This window comes from Halichoerus grypus, chromosome 6, assembly GCF_964656455.1.
Source record: "Halichoerus grypus chromosome 6, mHalGry1.hap1.1, whole genome shotgun sequence".
Taxonomy (NCBI): domain Eukaryota; kingdom Metazoa; phylum Chordata; class Mammalia; order Carnivora; family Phocidae; genus Halichoerus; species Halichoerus grypus.
The window spans coordinates 54,826,024-54,846,247 of NC_135717.1; the positions used below are offsets into that span (position 1 = coordinate 54,826,024).

The 20,224-nt window shown below is 37.5% G+C and overlaps 1 protein-coding gene across 1 annotated transcript in view; it reads right to left on the reverse strand.

The window, feature by feature from the left end:
• ITGA8 (integrin subunit alpha 8) overlaps nt 1–20,224 on the reverse strand; it is a 179,612-nt gene that overhangs the window by 124,281 nt on the left and 35,107 nt on the right. The window contains exons 5-9 of the mRNA XM_036097039.2: nt 15,363–15,424; nt 14,226–14,271; nt 7,332–7,457; nt 6,124–6,168; nt 329–372 (exon numbers count right to left, since the gene is read on the reverse strand). Of these exons, the coding sequence (XP_035952932.1) occupies nt 329–372; nt 6,124–6,168; nt 7,332–7,457; nt 14,226–14,271; nt 15,363–15,424 (323 nt within the window). The remainder of the gene's footprint in view (nt 1–328; nt 373–6,123; nt 6,169–7,331; nt 7,458–14,225; nt 14,272–15,362; nt 15,425–20,224) is intronic.

The following is a 20,224-nucleotide window of genomic DNA, read 5'->3' on the forward strand; positions in this document are numbered from 1 at the left end:
GTCCCCACGTTCAATCAGACCCCACCCTTGGTTTAATGCCCAGCTGTTGCGATCCTGAAATTCTTAATTTTGGACAAAAGGCCCTGCATCTTCATTTTGCACCAGGTCCCACAAACTCTGTAGCTGATTCTGTACATAGATCAGAAAAAAAAAAAAAATCTAGCTTCACTTGTTTTCCTTCCTTTTTTAGTAATCAAACAAGCATAGAAGCATGGATCTATAGGAGCTCACTATTAAAAGGCATTTAAAACCATTTAAAAGTTGAATGCAATGAAACATTTCTTTGCATATATAAGAAAATATCCAGCAATGCATTCTTTGTACTCACATATCCAAAATTCTGTGCTCCTCTTGGAATGCCAGCAACCAGTTCTGGGGATAAAAATAGTCATTGAGAAGGGGGATTACATATATTTTAAAGTTATGCAACACATCAGTTAAAGATAGTGCTTTTTACATGAGTAACCACCATGTGAAGAGCTGGAAGTGTGAAGTTGTGGTTTTGTGTTTCCTTTTGCTTCTGCTACAGACTATGGAATACAGAACAAAAGTTGTACTGTGAGATTTACCAGTCTTCATCACTGGTCTCCATGTGTTTTTGCCTGTATAGCATAAGCCTGGCTTCTCAGCTCTGTGTGTGATTTGTAGATTAAACCTCTTACTCTGGGTTTCTCTAGCTTTCACTGTGGTGACATCTTTTGTATTAGTGTAAAAAGTATAGCTTCTGTCACATGAACATGTTAAAACAATTCTGGTTACCTAAAGAAAAGCCATCATAAATGACACGAGTCTGGCCCCCTTGGAAATGTTTACTGGTAGCAGAATTAGCAGGTGACCTGGTAGCTAAGGGTCCCCCAGAAGGGAAGCTTCACTAATAGAAACAGAAGAGGCAAATGTGGGGGAAAGGGTCCATATAACTCATTGCACTATGATCTGGCTCTAGATTCAGAAGGTAATGGTGTTATTCCTGGGCCTGTCGTATACCTGGGATGTGTCATTTAACCTCATTTTTCCAGTTACCTGCAATTGGAGGGAGTTGGAATTGCTAATTATCAAAAATCTTTCAGTTCTTGTTTCTATAAATCTAAACCAACCTTTGATTCATTGGGGTTAAAAATTTAGTTTAATTTAAATAGGAAGGGCCTGGAAGAGAATCCCCTTCCACTTAAATTTCCCTTCCCCTCATCCTGCCCTGAAAGGTATAGCACAAGTTCTAGCATCAACTATATCTGGTGTGCTGTGTTCTAGCAGAGGTGGGTGGTCATGCTATTAGCATTAATAATCAAAAAAGATTCATTTGGGGCTAGATGTTGGACTTTTCAATAGTAAATCCATTCATTCAATCAACAAATATTTATAGGCAAATGGAGTATACAGTAGGGAGCAAAATGGACAAAATTCCCTGCTTTCATGGAACTTATACTCTGGTTGGAAGAGACAGTCAATTTAAAAAGCATAGTCAATGAAATGGCATATTTGAAGGGGATAAGTGTAGTGAGTGAGAAAAAACAAACAGTAAAATGGTACAGAGAGTGCTGGAGGTGGGATGGGGAAGGACGTATGACTTATTAGGGCACAATTAGCAGGAAAGGACATGGCAAGAAAGTAACATTGGAGCAAAGACTGAAGAAAGTGAGGCTGTAAATATTATGGAGAAGTGGGAAAAGTATGTTTTAGTCAGAAAGAATGGCAAGTGCAAAGGTCCTGAGGTAGAAGTGTGTCTGGAGTATTCAAAGAATAGCAAAGAGACCATGGTAGCTGGAGAAGAGGGAGTGAGGAGGAAAGGGGTAGGAGATGAGGTCAAAGTAACTAGTAGCCTCATGAATGGAGTCTCTCAGGTCATTGTGAAGACTTGAATTTCAGACTGAATGAGTTGAAAAATCACTGGATCAAAGAAGTTACACAATCTGACTTCTGTTTCTAAAGGACCACTTTAGCTGCTGGATTTAGAGCAGACTACAGGGGGACAAGGGTAAATTCAGAGAGACCGGGTAAGAGTCTACTGCAATAAAGTAGAAGCTGTGCTGGAAGTGAGAAGTGGTCAGATTCTGGTCATACTTTGAGAGTTTAGTTAGCAGGATTTACTCATGAATTGGATATGGATGGGGTGTGAGAGAAAGAGTATAGCCCAAGGCTGACTTCCAAGGTATTTGGCTTGAGCAACTGGGAGGATGGCATTGTCACTTACTGAGATGAAGCTGATGGAGGGTAGATCACGTTTCGGGGGGAAGGTTAGGAGTTTGCTCATGAGCACATTAAGCCTGAGACAGCTATTCAAATAGAGATGTTGAGTATTGAGTTTGAGGTTCTAGATCTTAGAACATGTATCCCTGAACCTAGAATTCAGTGTCATCTGGAGAAGTACCACAAGCCTGGAATTCAGTATAAGCTGGAAAAATAAGTGAGACTGGATGAGAGTACCAAAACTCAAAGAGGAAATAAAAAGCCCAAATATTTAACCCTGGGACACTTCAGTGAGATGAGAGAAATTAAAGGGGAATCAATAAAAGAGATGGAGAAGGAGCCGCAAGTGTCTGGGTAGTCGAGTGAAGAAATGAGGAGGGAATGATGAACTCTGTCAGATGCTCCTGATAGTTAAGGAAGATGAGTTGCATGAGGCCTCTGGTTTGCTTGACACAAGCTGTTTCAGCTGAGCAGTGAGTTTAAGAGGAGGGGGACGGTGGAACTGGAAGACAGAGATACAGGCAGAGAAGAGTGACAGCTCTTGAAGCAGAGAATACAGGTGCTTGCTGGAGGGGGAAGTGGAATAAGAAATTTTCTTTTTAAGATGTGAGAAATAACAGTATGCTTGTATATTCATGGGGATGATTAAAAAAACTGATGATATGAGATAGAGAATTAGGAATGGCTGGAGTCCCTTCTTTGAGTCATGAGAGGGAATGAAGCCTAGTGCAAAGTGGAGAGTTAACTTTACAAAGGAGCATGGACTGCTCAACCTCAGCAATGGGAGAGAAGGTGAAGCATGTCCTTGAAGAATACAACCAGGCTTAGAAAAACTAAGCTATCTGGACAGATTTCTAGGAAAGGTGGCAGAACTGGTAGCACACTGCTCAGTTTTCAGTAATCTTTACTTGGTATGAATTAAATTGGCATGTAACAACAAACCACCATCCGATATAATGGAGTTGACTGATTCCAGAATCAGGCTTATCAACCAGAAAAGACTGACTATCCCATTTGAAATACATGACAACCACTACTAAGCATTCCACAAACATTCAGAATTTCATTTAAAAGACAACAACCATCACACTCAGTAACTTTGGAGTCTGCAATCTCACATGGCCACAACACTAGGAGTTATTAAAAGTAAATGCTGGTTAAAAATGTTCATAATTATTTACAAATGATCAAGATGGGGAAATTGTTTGGAGTTTAAGGTAAGTTAGAACGGTCACTCAACTATAAAAATATTCAGTTGGGAGGGAAAATAAGTGACTTTTCTTAGATCCATTTCAGTAACTCATGGTAAACCTTCTCTTAATATCAATAATACATGGAGGAAAAAGTTAGATACCTGGCCTCGAAATACATGACCTGGCCATCAAACCCATTAGTGAGAAGCAGAAGGGAGGCTAGTGTCTATCGAATGTCTTCTACCCACTAGAGAGTGTGCCACATGCTTTATAATATTTCCACTGTTTAACCTCTAAAAAGCAGGCATTCATATTCCCTAGGATTGGCCAGATCACTTTCTTGGTTTTTGGCTCACCACATCAGACTCTAAAACAAGAACAAAATATTTTAATCTTTTTGAATCATGAGCACACTTGGGAAGTAGATGGAAGTTATGGATCCTCTCATTGGAAAAGTTCACATACATGCAAAACCTTGCATATAATTTCTAGGGGTGCAAATCCTGTGAAGTCCATCCATGTACCATCCAGAGTCCAAGGATCCCATATTAAGGACCTCTCATCTAGAGGACATCAAGTCACTCACTGTTTTTCATAGAATTCCAATTCTTTCCAGTCTAATTAAGTAAGTAGTGAACATGGGTAGTCATGGCTTGGTGTGGTCTGATAAATGGATCATGATCTCTGATAGTGCCTTTACATATCCACAAATCATTTAAAACTTGGATCCATCTAGTTATTTCTGTGATCTGACGGAAAATCACTATGATCTTCTACCATCTTGCTCTGTGATATGCTGTCATGCATCCCTCTTAATTTCCTTGGGTCAGGACTAAATGCTGTACTGGGTGGGGGAACTTTCCAAGAGTTTAATGTCATGTTTGGCATATTTTACAGTTTCCTTTGCTAAATCACTGAGTGATTATAAGATTTGACTCTTCTAGGGTACTAGGAATTCAATTTTATCTCTGATGGTCCCTAACCCAAGAGTTCTTTCTTCTTATAGCTAATATTTAAATAGCATTTGTTATGTATCAGGAATTATTCTACTGTTTAATGAACATATAGGAATAGCTTATTTAATCCTCATAAGAATCCTATGATATAGATAATACTATCATCTTCATTGTTATCGTCATCACCATCATCATCATTACCATTATCATCATCATCATCATCATCACCTTCATCATCACCACCATCTCTCTTTTAGAAATTAAGAAATGGAGGCACTGAGATTCAGGTAACTAGGTCACAGAGCTGGTAAGTGGCAAAGTCAGGGTTGAAACTCAAGTGGTCTAGCTCCAAAGTCCATGCTTTTAACTACCAAAATAGATTGTCTTTTAATATCTTGAAGAAAAAATGGAAAGACAGGGCCTTTAAAAATTATGTTTAAAAGAAAAATGTTCTTTTAATGAAAAAAACCCACAAAAAACCCTGCTTTCAACCCCTACTTCACTGCATAAAGAGTGTTTTATGCTCTGTGAATTTCTGCTTTGTAGGTCTTGTTGACATGAAACAGTTAAAAGAGCTCTGATGATTTCTAGGGAAGGCCACATTTCATTTACTCTTAATTCTTTGTGAATTCATTAAAACACATTAGTAAAAAGTAGTTAAGGTTCATATGAAACAAGAAGAAAATATTGATTGATTGATTGATGATTGAGTCATTCAATAAACAATACCAGTCTTGTATATGATAGGTATTCTTAGGGGCTGAATGTTTGTGTCCCCCCCAAATTCATAGTATTGAAACCTAACCCCTAATGTGAGATGGTCTTAGGAGGCAGGGCCTCTGGGAGGTGATTAGGTCATGAGGATTGGATTAGTTTTATGTTTAGAGCTTTATCCTAGCACTTACTACAATTTTTAATCAGGTATTTTGTGTTCATTATTTAATGCCTGTCAGCCCCACTAGGACCATAAACTCTGAAAGTTAAGGATCATCTGTTCACCTCCATGTGTTCAACGCTTAATACAGAGTCTGGCACAGAGTAGGTGCTCAGAAAATTTTGGACAAATAAATGAATGATAAATGCCTTAGGAGAAAGAAAAATGAGATGAGATAGGAGTTTACAGAAGGAAGTAAAAGAAGGATTTCTGGAGGAGATGACATTTGAAATTATACTTTAAAAAAAAGTAGCATTTGACCACTGGAAATTAGAGTGGCTACAGAATCAATGGATTAAAACCAGGGATGACAGCCTTCACAGGATATAGAGGACAGAGGTGAGGGGCATATATGAGAATAGGGGTTAATTCATTCCATTATTTTGGGCTTGAGCATGTCCAAAGGGGAAAAGGAAATAATGTGGAGATGTTGGGTTGGAGTCTGGTGGAGAGTTTAGTATGGACATGTTCAATATGAGATCCCAGAAATTAAAGTAAAGATGGGGGATGTTGATTTTTCAAATTTGATCGGTCATTAACAGCATGGTTTTTGTGTAGGCCATTTAATCACCTTATTTTTTTTAATGCATAACATGGGATTACTGGACTTGTTTTTTATTGCTTAACTAGATTTTATAAAGATTGATATTCAGTCTTATGGAATTTTTTGAGACATATAAAGCTGTGCTGGAGTGTATTTTGTTTGTTTTTCTATAGATTATTATCATATACATTCTGGGATTCCATTTTTATACATTTTGTGTAGTGACGAAAATTATATTTATAAAGGGGCTTTTTAGGTCACCTTATCTTTCCCGGGCTTTATAAATGACTTACATTCAATAATGTCTCTCACCTTGCTCAGAGTCTCCAGTAAATTCCCCAGCAGCAACTGAATATCCTGTGTTAAAGAAAAGAAAAACCAATCATGCTTGAAGACTTTACAAATGAGCTATGTCTAGAAAAATGAAAGAATTACCATAGTACTGCTTTGTTCAGAAATCTCGACAAATATTGCAACATAAAAGTTTAGGGTTCTGTAGAGGGAAAAATTAGTGAAGCCAATATGAACAGTTCTGTACTAAATCCTGGATGCATAATAGATCTGCTTCTTCTGAGAATGGCAGCACAATCAGATTCTGAGGGATGCTTCATAATCCACCTTAAAGTGTAAATGGTGGCCACTGCATTTTAAGGTTGTTAATTCATCAGGATCAGACATGATACTCTGAAAGGTATCTTTTGTGCTCAGGTTTTGCTATTTCTGATCATCAAGAAGGTCTACTTCCTAATTTCTTTAAGGATGGTTTTCCACAAATTTCACTTACCTCTAAAGTGAGGTGAGGTGAAAAACAAAAAACAAAAAACAAAAAACAAAACAAAAAAAGTGAGGAGAGGTGAAAAATATAACTACATTTTGCTTAATTTATTAAGCCATCAAAATGCCAATAGGATACCAAAAGTGGGAAGCAACAGAGGTGCAATGACATTGTTTGCATAATACATTTTGACAATATTCTAGCAACTATTTGAAGGTCTTTTGTTGTTGCTCTAAAAACTGGAAAGGACCACTAGCATGTTGCCCCTACAGTGTTGGGCAGCCCCACTAATTCATACTATCTACAATTGGCAAAATATTTTATGTGCAAGACACTATGATCGTTAGTGTTTGATTGCATAACTGCATACTACCGCCTAAATTGAAACACAGAAGTAACCATCAAAATCCCCCACTAAATAAGATATTGACTTTGGGGCTGAGGTCAATGTTTTATTGTGCGAAGGAAGTATCCATCTAGTCTAATTTATTGAAATTTTTAAAATTAAAAAAATGGTTGTTGAATTTGAAGAAAGATTCTGTTATGGAGCCTAGAAAATAGGCTGAACCTAAAGAAAAGACATATAATATGGCTCAACAAAAGAAAGTCCATTCTAAGCTAATAAGGAAAGAAAATTTGCATAAGTTGCAGAATAATATCAGATAAGTGAGGAATAAAATTTGCATCTACATTTAATATGTTTGCCTTTTGAGAAACAACAAATGTGTTGAGCAACAATTCTCACCAAGGTAACTATCATCATAGGAAGCTGGAGCCACGTCTGTCTGTTTTTCTCGAGCCAATTTCCTTAGAATATCCTTGAATGAGTAATTTGCAATGATATCTGCAATACTGGCAGTGATCACCTGACCTGTGTTCAAACAAATTAATACATTAGCTGAATGCAAGAGACAGGCCCTGTGAATAACATATACTCCCTTGAAAATAATCATGGAATTGCTTGCATTTTTGATGATGAATTTTCCCACATGCCAAATTGCAAGGTAAAACTGGTTATAGCTGGATAGAACTTTCCATTCTGACAGAAGAACCAAAGATGAACTACATAATTTTATCTGTCTTCCCAATGCCTTCATAATACATACTCCCTCCATCTCCAAATGAGAAAAATACCAGAGTAAAGACACCTGTTGGCAAAATTTATGAATTAAATTTTTAATCTGGAACATCGTGGCTAGAAGAAACATCATCTAATTTTGAGATCATCTAGCCAAAGCATAACTTCTTATAAGTGGGGAAACTGAGGCCCAGAGAGCATGAGTGCTTTCTCTCAGGTCATGTGGTTTCACTTTTAGGATATTTGGCATTACAACCAAGGTCTCCTTTGGCATTCTAAGAAGACATTTTGTGTTCTCACAAAATACAGATTAAATCTAAATCACTTAATTAATAGATTGTGAAATCTATCAGTTATGTTAAGGGAGGGAATTACATAACCTTTGAGCTCTTAATTTTTATGTTAAAATGTATACATAGAGCATAAAATTATGACAATGGGAGGCTGTGAGGTCCAGTGAGATCCAGAATTTTAGCAAAAAAAAAAAGGAATCCATGGCTGCCAACAATGATATGGTAAGAACTTTGGCTAATATCTCCCAAATAAAATCACTATTAAAAGTCTTGAAATATGATCATATTGGGGTGGTCAAATATCCAAAAGATGGCCAACAATTTTCCACCACAATTTCCATGCATTCCTATATTTATAATGGACATTTAAGGGACAAGTGTGATCTCATGCTTCTTAGGAGAAAACTGGAGAAATGACTTCAAGAAACTAACATTTAATATTAATTTTAGTTTTAAAGCCAAATTATTCTTTGGGAATTTACTGATAATTCACACAATCTTTCTGTTTGAAGTCCAAAAGGAATAAAACTATCAAATCTGGTCATAAATATTTCCCAGTGACTGTGCCTGAAATGATTGTGAACAATGTCTACAGAATTTGCCAATTTCCTCTGGTTTAAAGCTAAATATCCCCTTCCCACCTCCCACATACACACTGCCTTTGTTTTCTTTAGTTGCTTCAATAAACATTATAATCTTAAGCCTAAATAAAATTTTACATTACCTATCACAGACAATGCTTCTAAATCTCCTTGGTATGGCTACTTTTCAGCAAATCATCAGTATCTGACATTTTAACTTAAGGAAAGGAAAGAATTATCTAATCAAGTGAATTAGATTATCTAGTCAAGTGAACTAGAAGAAATCTTTTTAAACACACATAATTTTTACTTTATAACCATCTGCTGCATAAAATATAGTTTTTCAATTTGCAAAATAATTTTTAAGACTGAAATGTTAATTATTTGATGTTCATAATTGTACATGTATGAATTAAGCTTAATAGTAATTTCACATACAATTTTATCATAAACCCATCTCCCAGATCTCTTCCATTGGCTTTTAAAAAAAACATTTGTAGTTTATTATTTTATTTTTTATTTTAATTCCAGTATAGTTGACATACAGTGTTATATTAGTTTCAGGTGTACAATATAGTGATTCAGTAATTCTATTCATTACTCAGTACTTGTCAAAATAAGTGTACTCTTAATCCCCTTCATATATTTCACTCATCCCCTGTCCCCCCTTCTACCCTCTGGTAACCATCAGTTTGTTTTCTATAGTTAGGAGTCTGTGTTTTGGTTTTTCTCTTTTTAAAATTTGTTCATTTGTTTTGTTTCTTAAATTCCACATATGAGTGAAATCATGGAATTTGTCTTTCTCTGACCGACTTATTTCATTTAGTAATAAACCCTCTGGATCCATGCATGTAGTTGCAAATGGCGAGATTTCATTCTTTTTTTATGGCTGAGTAATATTCCACCATTGTTTATATACCACTTCTTTATCCATTCATCTATTGATGGACAGCTGGACTGCTTCCATAATTAGGCTATTGTAAAGAATGCTGAAATAAACATAGGGGTGCATATATCTTTTTGATTTAGTGTTTTTGTATTCTTTGGGTTAATATCCAGTAGTGAAATTATGGGATCATATGGTAATTCTATTTTTTAATTTTCAGAGGAAGCCTCCACAGTGGCTGCACCAGTTTGCATTCCCACCAGCAGTGCACAAGGGTTCCTTTTTCTCCACATCCTTGCCAACATTTGTCGTTTCTTGTGTTTTGATTTTAGCCATTCTGATAGGTATGAGGTGATATCTCATTGTGGTTTTGATTTGCATTTCCCTGATGATTAGTGACACTGAGCATCTTTTCATGTGTCTGTTGGCCACCTGTGTGTCTTCTTTGGAGAAATGTCTGTTCAAGTTTTCTGACCCTTTTTAATTAGATTATTTATTTTTTGGTATTGAGTTGTAGAAGTTCTTTATATATTTTGGATACTAATTCTTTATTGGGTACATCATTTGCAAATATCTTCTCCCATTCAGTAGGTTGTTTTTCAGTTTTGTTGATTGCTTAATTTGCTGTGCGGAAGATTTTTATTTTGAAATCGTCCCAATAGCTTATTTTTGCTTTTGTTTCCCTTGCCTCAGGAGACATACCTAGAAAATGTTGCTATGGCTGATGTCAGAGAAATGACTGCCTATGCTCTCTTCTAGGATTTTTATGGTTTCTGGTCTCACATTTAGGTCCGTGATCCATTTTGAGTTTATTTTTGTGTATGGTGTCAGAAAGTGCTCTGATTTCATTCTTTGGCATGTAATTGTCCAGTTTTCTCAATATCGTTTGTTGAAGAGACTGTCTTTTTCTCATTGGATATTCTTGCCTTTTTTGTTGAACATTAATTGAGTATATAACCATGGGTTTATTTCTGGGCTCTCTATTCTGTTCCATTGGCCTATGTGTCTATTTTTGTGCCAGTACCACTCTGTTTTGATTTCTATAGCTGTGTAGTATAACTTGAAATCTGGAATTGTGATACCTCCACTTTGCTTTTCTTTCAAGATTGCTTTGGCTAATCAGGGTCTTTTGTGGTTCTGTACAAAATTTAGAATTGTTTGTCCTAGTTCTGTGAATAAATCCTGTTGATATGCTATTTTTTGCCATTTTAATTACTTATGTGTCTTCGTGTGCACCTCCTTCGATTGATTTTATTGGGGACTCCCTGTACCTCCTGGATCTGGATTTATGTTTCCTTCCCCAGATTTGGAAAGTTTTCAGCTATTATTTATTCAAATAAATTTTCTGCCCCCTTTTCTCTCTTCTTCTGGGATCCCTATAATGTGAAAATGACTATGCTTGATGGTATCACTGAATTCCTTAAGCCTTTTCATTTTGCATTATTTTTTCCCCTCACTTGTTCAGCTTGGTTGCTTTCCATTACTTTATCTTCCAGGTCCAGTGACCTGTTCTTCTGCTTCCTCTAGTCTATTATTTATTTCATCTCATGTATTTTTAATGTCATTTATTGAGTTCTTCATCTTTGATTGGTTCTTTTTTATGTTTTCTATCTTTTTGATAAGGGTCATTGATGCCCTCTACTCTTTTCTCAAGTTCCATGAGTATCTTTATGATTACTACTTAAAATTCTCTATTGGGCGTATTATTTATCTCCATTTTGCTTAGATCACTTGCTGTGATTTTTGTCCCATTCTTTCATTTGGGACACAATCCTCCGTCTCCTCATTTTGTCCAACTCTCTGTGTCTGTTTCTGTGTATTAGGAAAGTCAGCTACATCTCTTGCTCTTGAAAGTAGTGGCCTTATGAAGAAGAGGTCCTCTACAGTGTGGTGTCACCTGTTCACGAGAACCTGGCGCTTCAGAAGCGTCTCCTATGTGTGTTGTATGTGCCCTGCTGCTGTGGCTGAGCTACTTTTTCTTCAGTCCAGGCATCTGCAGTGGCTCTCTTTGCCTGTCGTGGGTAGGGTTTGGTCCCGTTGCTGTTAGTGGTCCAGTCTGGGGCTGTCTTGGGCTTGAGTTGAGTCAGACCAGGCATTTGCCAGAGATGCAGTATCACTGAACTTTCCCCATGTTGTTCCCTGAGAGACTTTCATTGGTGGGCAGGTCCTGCATTCAGAACAGCTGACTGTCCCCAGCCCACTGCTGGGGCCACAGTCTGACGGGTGTGTGTGGTTATCTTTCCCTCTCCCCAGGCCAGGAGTCACTGTGGAGTAGTGCTGGCCCATGTCAGGGCTGTTTGCACACTGCCAGGCTTGTGGCACCACTTTGTTTTTTGTTTTTTATTTTTTTGTTTTGTTTTTATTATGTTATATTAGTCACCACACAGTACATCATTAGTTTTTGATGTAGTGTTCCATGATTCATTGTTTGCATATAACACCACTTCGGATGTCTTCTGGCCAAGAGTGTTAAAGGGGTGGATCCTCAAAGTGCATGGGGGCAGGAGGCAAGGTGTCAGCAAGTTTTTTGCTGGTCTATGGGAAGGGACCTGCAGCAACTGGGACTAAAGCTGTCTGACTGGAGGGGGGCAGATCGACTGAAGTGCAGACGGAGTTAGCAAGTTAGGTAGTAAGTATTGGCAGTGCCATGCTGGTTCCTGCAGATGGCATGTTTATGCTGGGGTTTAAAGTCCCACTGGTTATAAGAACTTGTGAATGTCGGCCCCTCTGGTTTTCAAAGCCAATGTAATAGGGATTCATCATCCCCGTGAGGGATCCCTGACATGATAGTCTATTTCTTTCCCTTCTCTGTGCCTGCAGTGTCCCTCCCTCCCAAGGACAGCCCCAGGGGTCTGGTTAGCTCCCTACCACATCTTCACCTTTCCTACCCTCTTCAGTATGGCGTCTTCTCTACATTCAGTTGTGGAGTTTGTTCTGCCAGTCTTGGGGTTGTTTTCTGGGCTATTTACACGATGTGAGTGTTATCTAGTTGTATCTGTGGGACAAGGTGAGCTTAGGGTCCTCCTACTCCACCATCTTTCCCAGACTCCCAATATTTGTACTCTTCCATTGGCTTTTAAATATGATCAGGTGTCTTCCATTTTAAAAGAAAAACTTCACTCAACTATTCATTTCTTTCATAGTCTACTCATCTTTATCCTAAACTTTACAGCCAAAATTCAGGGAATATTCTCTGTCATCTCTATGTAGGCATCCCATCCACATGCATGGCTTTAATTGTCACCAAGATGCAAGTGATGGAAGTTTGTATTTTAGCCTAGATATCTTCTCTGAGCTAAAGCCCATACATCTAAACACTTATGTGAAGAACCTTGAATATCTCAAACATTTTCATATTCAACATAACCAAAAGCAAACTCATAATATTCCCTCTCCAATGCACTCCAAACCTGTTCTCTTCCAGGGTTCCCCATCTCAGTGGGTGAGACCCACCTACAACCATGCAGTTGCAAAAGTCAGAAACATATGCTTGGCATCCTCCCTTCCCTCACCCACACATATCCAACCCATTAGATAAGCTGCTTATTTTCCCCCCAAAGGCATCCTCCCTTCCCTCACCCACACATATCCAACCCATTAGATAAGCTGTTTATTTTCCACCCAAGTATTTCTCAAATTTCTCCCCCTTTTCAATCTGTACTATTACCACTCTAAGAAGCAAGCATCTTCATCTGAACCTTATAGCTAGTTTACCTTATAAACTTATAACTAACTTATCACTTTATGACTGGTTTGCTGATACTTCACTTTGGCCAACCTCCAATCCAGTTTCCATACAACAACCAGAGTGATCTTTTCAAAACACAGATCTGATCATAGCATCCCATGCTTAAAACTCTCCAGTGGTTTCCCATTATTCTCAAGACAAGCACTGTAGCTAAGGCCATCTATTTAAACTCCTGCAATCCACCAGGGACTTCTTATTGTTTTCAGGAAAAGAAAAATCTGCTTACCTTGGCCTGCAAGCCCTTCATGGCCAGGGGGGATGCTCCACATCACTCAGCAGCTCCTCCTGATCTCCTGACTCTGGTCACCCTGGTTTCCCTCTCTCTCACCTGACTGCTCAGCTTCAGGTCATAGAACCTTTCCATAAGGTCCCTTCTCTCTTTGCTAGTTACCTCCTAGCAAAGTTCAGATCTCAGCTCAGGGTTGCTTGCTTCCAAGTCAGTTGACCTTAGGGAAGCTGCTGGCCTATGTAACACCTTTATAAGAATTAGAAGGCATCATCCCGTTTGGGCAGATGCTGTCCCACATCTAGTTCAGGGCTCCCGAAGCAGAGCACAGGTTGTATTTCAGTCCCCCGTCTGCCAGTGTTCAGAGGACAAAACATCTGCAAGAAACACCCTCGGAGAAGCCTCCTACACTCTCATGGCTCCATCATGACATGCCTTTCCTTCACAGCGAGTACCATGTGCAGACTGTCTCAGGTACTTGCGTGAGTGTTGGATTGATGCCTGCATCTTCCCCCAGGTATTAACCTTGTGAGGGTAGGAACAATGTCTGTCTTTACTCATCACTGTATCCCCAGCATCTAGCAGCACAAAGCCTGGCGTAGCCTCAATAAATATGTGGTGAATAAATGAATTAAGTTGCAACAGTATTTTAAAATATCATTTATATAACAATGTACAATGGGAAATGATAGCTCAATCATTTGGGAAACCATGAACATGGATATAAAACGAATGTAATAAAAGGTCAACGTTTGATTGTTAACTTGTGCTTCACCTTCTTGTTAGTAACAACAAATGGGCATTTCTTCTCTGCTCATGGAACGTACCTTGCCAATAAAAACTTCCCGGTCCTCCTACTATGAGGTCTCCATTCTACAAAACAAAAACAGCAACAATCGGAAAAACAAAACAAAACAGATTTTTTTTAAAGGTGATAAATCATTGTTAATAAGCATTGCTCTAACAATTTGTTATACATAAAAAAGCAATTTTTAAATGAGGCCCTTCTATCAGAGGCATGCAGCTCATTTTCTTTCTTTTTCTTGCTTTCCACTATTTAGTGTGTTAGCATAGTAAGTAATTTTCATTTGACTCAATTAGCTAAGTTGAATTCTCTCCCTTGAGGATATATAAATTCAGTTCTCTGGCACCGCCTCAGGTAAGCAAAATATACACAAGTGTAATGCTGTGTAATTTAGCAGACATCTTTTGAGCCTTGGCAACAAAAAGAAAATTCAGTTTCTATTTATCTCAAGGCCACAGTAATGCCTATTTTTTCCATACATCTGCAACCACCTCCCTCTCCCCTTCTCAGGAGAGAAAGCAAAAACTCCAGACTAGCAAATATAAATTTTTCCTTCTCCTTACAACCCCACCTTCCAACCTCTGCATCCTTAACTTTCAGTGGAAAAAGAAAGGACAATGATTAAAAAAAAAAAGACAATGAATTTTGTAGGCTGAAGGATTTTTTCTATACTATTTTCAAAACCATGAAATCTTTGTACCCTCTTACTAGGCATCTCTGTTTTTAATTTTGTGAAAGGATGTGTGAATTTTAACACTAATGTTAAATCTTATCAGTGAATTACAGCTAAGAGATAAAGCAATTCACTGATTCTTGTGATTTTTTTTGGAAGCACATTTTTCCCACTGAGTTTTTGAGATTTTTCATTTAAAATGACTATCACAAGAGATGGGAAGAAAGACTGTTGCTTTTCATCACATGTATTTCTGTGCTATTTTAAGAGTTTGTCATCTGCTTAGATTAATAAAAATAAAGAGCAAACAAAAACATTTGAAGAAGTTGCCAAAACAGGCTAGATATATACCTAAAGGTTCTTTGGGTGGTTGTGGTTTATAGGGGTGGGGATGGGAGTGAGACAGAGGGCAAGAGGGCAAAAAAAAAAAAAAAAAATCAAACAGATAATACAAATATTAGAAGCTACAAGACCAAAGGAATTCACCTTATAAAAATCCAGACTAAATCCTGCTTGGCAGTAACCCTGGCCTTCTGGATCAGCATTACCTAGAGTGATCAAAATATAGAAATGTTATAATATCATCATTCCCAAGATATATTTTAATAACCATTTCAGGATATTCTGTTATTTTCTTTATGTACTTCTAAATTTAAAATAACCAATATGTGTTTTATATTTTTTTAAATTCATTCTGAGTAAGTTATAAAATATATTTCAATTTATTTTCTTGTCCTAAATATCGTCGTGATTCTCTAGTAAGATCATTAGGAATAACGTCCCTTGGGGCCATCATACTGGGTTTTACAACTCATGTTTGTTTGAAGAAATAAACTCTCCTTTCAGCTATGTTCTGCATTCTCCATGTGGCAGTAATGTGTTTCTGAGCTGCCTGAGTGTTCTATGAGAAGCCACATGTGTCATTCCTAAAGAAATCCCTTGAACAAGAGAGAGGTAAACAATGTCACCTGGGCAGATGCTTTCTGCTGAGGGCACCAACAAGGATTCCAATTTTAATGATCGCCAAGAGGAAGTTAATTTAAAATTGTTCTATAATCATTAGTTAGGTATATTTGGAAATTGCATTTATGGTCACAACGAACCACACGGGCACATTGGAATAACAGTGTTTGCAAAAGAGAAAGCTCTCTAATAATGGCTTATTTTGTATTCTATCCAATATAATTCACTAACTGAATGTCCAGTAGGTCCTTACCATACCGTTTTTAAAATTATGGGTAGGTCAACCTGTGAGTTCCCAGGGGATTGTTATAAAAAGTCTCTAGGACATTAGGATCAGGAATTTACTACTGTCTACAGCTTTTTCTTCTTCTTTTTTTTTTTTTTAGATTTTATTTATTATTTGGCACAGAGGGAGAGAGAGAGAGACTGATTGATCATGAGCAGGGGGTAAGGGTAGAGGGAGAAGCAGACTCCCCACTGAGCAGGGAGCCCGATGCCGCGCTTGATCCCAGGACCCTGGGACCATGACCTGAGCTGAAGGCAGATGCTTAACCCACTGAGCCACCCAGGCACCCCCTGTCTACAGCTTCTAAAATGCTTAGCGTAAAATCAAAATGTAGTTCAGTGGGGGGGCATCTCAATCATTATGTAGTTTGATATGAACATGCAAATAATTACTCCTTTTTTTTTATGAGGGATATTCCTGAATGGAAACTAAGATAAGAGAGCAGGAAAGGAAATGGACATCATCATAGGAAAAATATATAGACTGTTTTCTGGAACAGTGCCTGTTCCAGAAGCTTTTTGATAGATCTGGCCTTTCTAGCTTTTTCTAGAATGTCTTCTGTTTTTTCTTTCCTTTGGTTAGTCCTTAGCTAATTTTAGCATTGTCATCATCCATTTTTCTCCAGATGCTCCCTGTATATTTTAATATACTGTTCTATCGCATACACTGTATTTTTTTATGATAATACCTGTTTTTAATTCAAATGTCCATTAATGCCTTGTGGGGTTCTTTTTTAAAGCTAAGAGTTTTTTTCCCGGCTTTATTCATGTATACTTAATATACAAAAAATGTATATTTTAATATATGCATTTTGATGAGTTTGGACATAGGCATACACCCATGAAACCATCACCAAAATCAAAGTAATAAGGATTTCTATCACCTACAAAAAAAATTCTTGTGTCTCCTTGTTTGTTTGTTTTCTTGTGGTAAAAACACTTAACATGAGATTTAACCTCTGCAATTTTTAAGTGCACAACATCTTACACTATATTTTTATGAAATTTCTTCCTTAAGTTATATTTTGTGGTTTGTAGTTCCGAATGCTTTAAAATTCCCTAAAGGTTCATCTGTATAACCTCCAATGTCTGGGTACCAGTTTTCTGGAAGTTCATGTGTGTAAATATTTCTATATGAATACCTGATATATGATCATGTAAACATATATGTGTAATCTTGCGTATATTTAGAAATATATTTTTCTAATGTACAAACCTCTTTAGAAATCCTTTTTTAAAGCCAAGTCTTTCTTTCATTTTTAATATTGTAAATTATTCAAAAAGGAAGAAATATGACCGTTCTTTGAAATTATTTTGTTTCAAAACAGGAAACTGAAAAAATTAAGAGAAAATACCAATTTTTTACGAAACTCATTGAGAAAATAACCAACTTCAAATGTTTATTTTAAGCGGTGGTTATAAGAAAATATGAGGTAATTTTTTCTCTTAGAGTTATAGTTCATGAGAGCTAAAGGAATCTATCTTCCTGGAACTTCAGAGCGTCTGTAAATTTTAAAATTATGTCCCAGAATGAACTCAAGAATCCAGGGAATCATGCTGATTGGAAGACCATATGTAAATAATCCTCACCTGAATTATGAATGATCATAAGAGCTGTAGGCATGTCATGAATATGAATGAGCAGATTAGTTCCCATATTGCTAAACGTATCAGTGGGGTATGTTTGTGATAGGGAATGAGCACGAGAGAGTTCTTTAAATTCTCTTTTGAAAATAATATTGCTGGTGTTCCTTCTGTGATATTGACCATATGCTCCTGAACAAGCTGGCTTTGTGTTAATGAACTGTAAACTCCCAAGGGAAGGACAGGAAGTCCGCTCCTTGGGTGAATTTAAGGAGGAAGTATTTATAGTAAGAGAGTGACCACAGGAATATGAAAACTGTTGCTGTGTACTAGAGTTGGAAGAATTCTTGGCAATTTATTTAGCTATTCTGCAATTCAACATAAACTCCATTTTTACCTTGGTCAAGCTGTTCTTTTATTTAGGAAAATAAACAGTAAGTAAATTGGCACCATAATGCGCCCATGTCACTCAAGACACAAGGCTGCTATAATTCTTATTTTCAGGTAAAGCCTCAGACTCATGTCTAAGTGCCATGTGCTGTATTTTAACTTGAGTTCTCTCATCACAGAGACACTCAGTCAAAAAGGCAGAATAAGAGGCAGTGACAAGTTTTATAAACGATCACCCTCCATGTTGGTTGGAAGAGTATGAGAGATTACCAAGGCAAGAGGAGTGTGAAGGATGGGCTCATTGTTTCAGCTATACTAGTTTCCTGTACTGGGGAAGCCTTTTGAGCAAATCATGAGCAATATGATATGAACAGGATTAGTGAAACACATTCCATGTTAAATCTCAGCCCTACCATTAGTTTTCTGAGTAAATTCAGGATTTTATTTATCTCTCTACTTGACTTTTATCTTTAGCATAATAGTAATGGCCTCACACTGAACCAAGGAACACAACACTCCGAGTGGGACATGACTCAAAATATGCCTCTGTTGGCTGTTGGCTGTTGACTGTTGGCTGTTGGCTGTCGGCTACACCTGGGAAACTCCCGCTTGCCCTCTCCAACAGCCATTTGCCAAGAGAGCTCTTTGGTCCTGTCTCAAAGCTCCTCTCCCCACCCAGGCAGGCCATGTCACTCCCTACTCGCTTGCCTTATTATATTTTTTCTTTGTAGCACTTTTCACTATCTGACGTTATATTATCAATTTATTCTTTTAAAAAAATTCTTTTCATTGATATATAATTGACATATAACATATTATTAGTCCAAGGTATATAACATCATGATTTGCTATATGTATATATTACAAAATGATCCCTACAGTAAGTCTAGTTAACACCCATCACTACAGATCATTATAAATTTTTCTTTTCTTTTTTTTTGAAGATTTTATTTATTTATTTGACAGAGAGAGACACAGCAAGAGAGGGAACATAAACAGGGGGAGTGGGAGAGGGAGAAGCAGGCTTCCCGCTGAGCAGGGAGCCTGATGCGGGGCTCGATCCCAGGACCCTGGGATCATGACCTGAGCCAAAGGCAGACACTTAACTGAGCCACCCAGGTGCCCCATATATTTTTTTCTTATGATGAGCACTTTTAAGATCTACTCTCTTAGCAACTTTCAAATATACAATACAGTATTCCTAACCATAGTCACCCTCCTGGACTTTACAGCCCCTGGACGTTTTTATCTTATAACTGGACATTTGTACCCTTTGGCCACCTTCACCACTTTCACCCATCTCCCCACCCCCCACTTCTGGCAACCACTAATCTGTTCTCTGTATCTATGAGTTTGGCGGGAGGGGGGGGTGGTTTTGCTTTTGTTAGGTTCTGCATATAAGTGGTATTTTTCTTTGGTATTTGTCTTTCTCTGTTTGACTTATTTCACTTAGTATAATGCCTTCAAGTTCCATCCATGTTGTCACAAATGGCAGGATTTCCTTCTTTTTATGGCTAATTAACATGCCATTGTACATATATATAACATCTTCATTATCCATTCATCCATCGACGGATGCTTAGATTGTTTCCATGTCTTGACTACTGTGTGCAATGTTGCTATGAACAGGGGGGTGCAGATATCTTTTTGAGATACTGATTTCATTTCCTTTGGATATATACCCAGATGTAGAATGACTGGATCTGAACACTTACATGTTTGTTGTCTGTCTCCCCCACTAGAATGTAAGTTTCTTAAAGATTGGGTTTTATTTTCTCTTGTTCTGTGCTTTATTCCCCAAACATAGAATAATTAGTGTTCAATGTGTTGAATAGATACATAATCGAGTCTCATTATCAACAAGGAACCTCTGTTTTAAAGCCATTTAAAATAAAACCTTAATTTCACAGATTATTCATTCAGCTGACATTTGTCATGATGTGAGGAAGTGGCTAATTAATTTCAATATTTTTAAACAAAGTCATAATCTTCTCTTTGCCAGAATCCTCCCCCAAAACCATCTGAGTTAGCTGTTTCACTTTGATCTTCAGATTAAATCTCAGTGGCTTCTTTATTAACCCTCTGATATCACTGATCCATTCTTTATCTTCATTGTTTCATTTCTG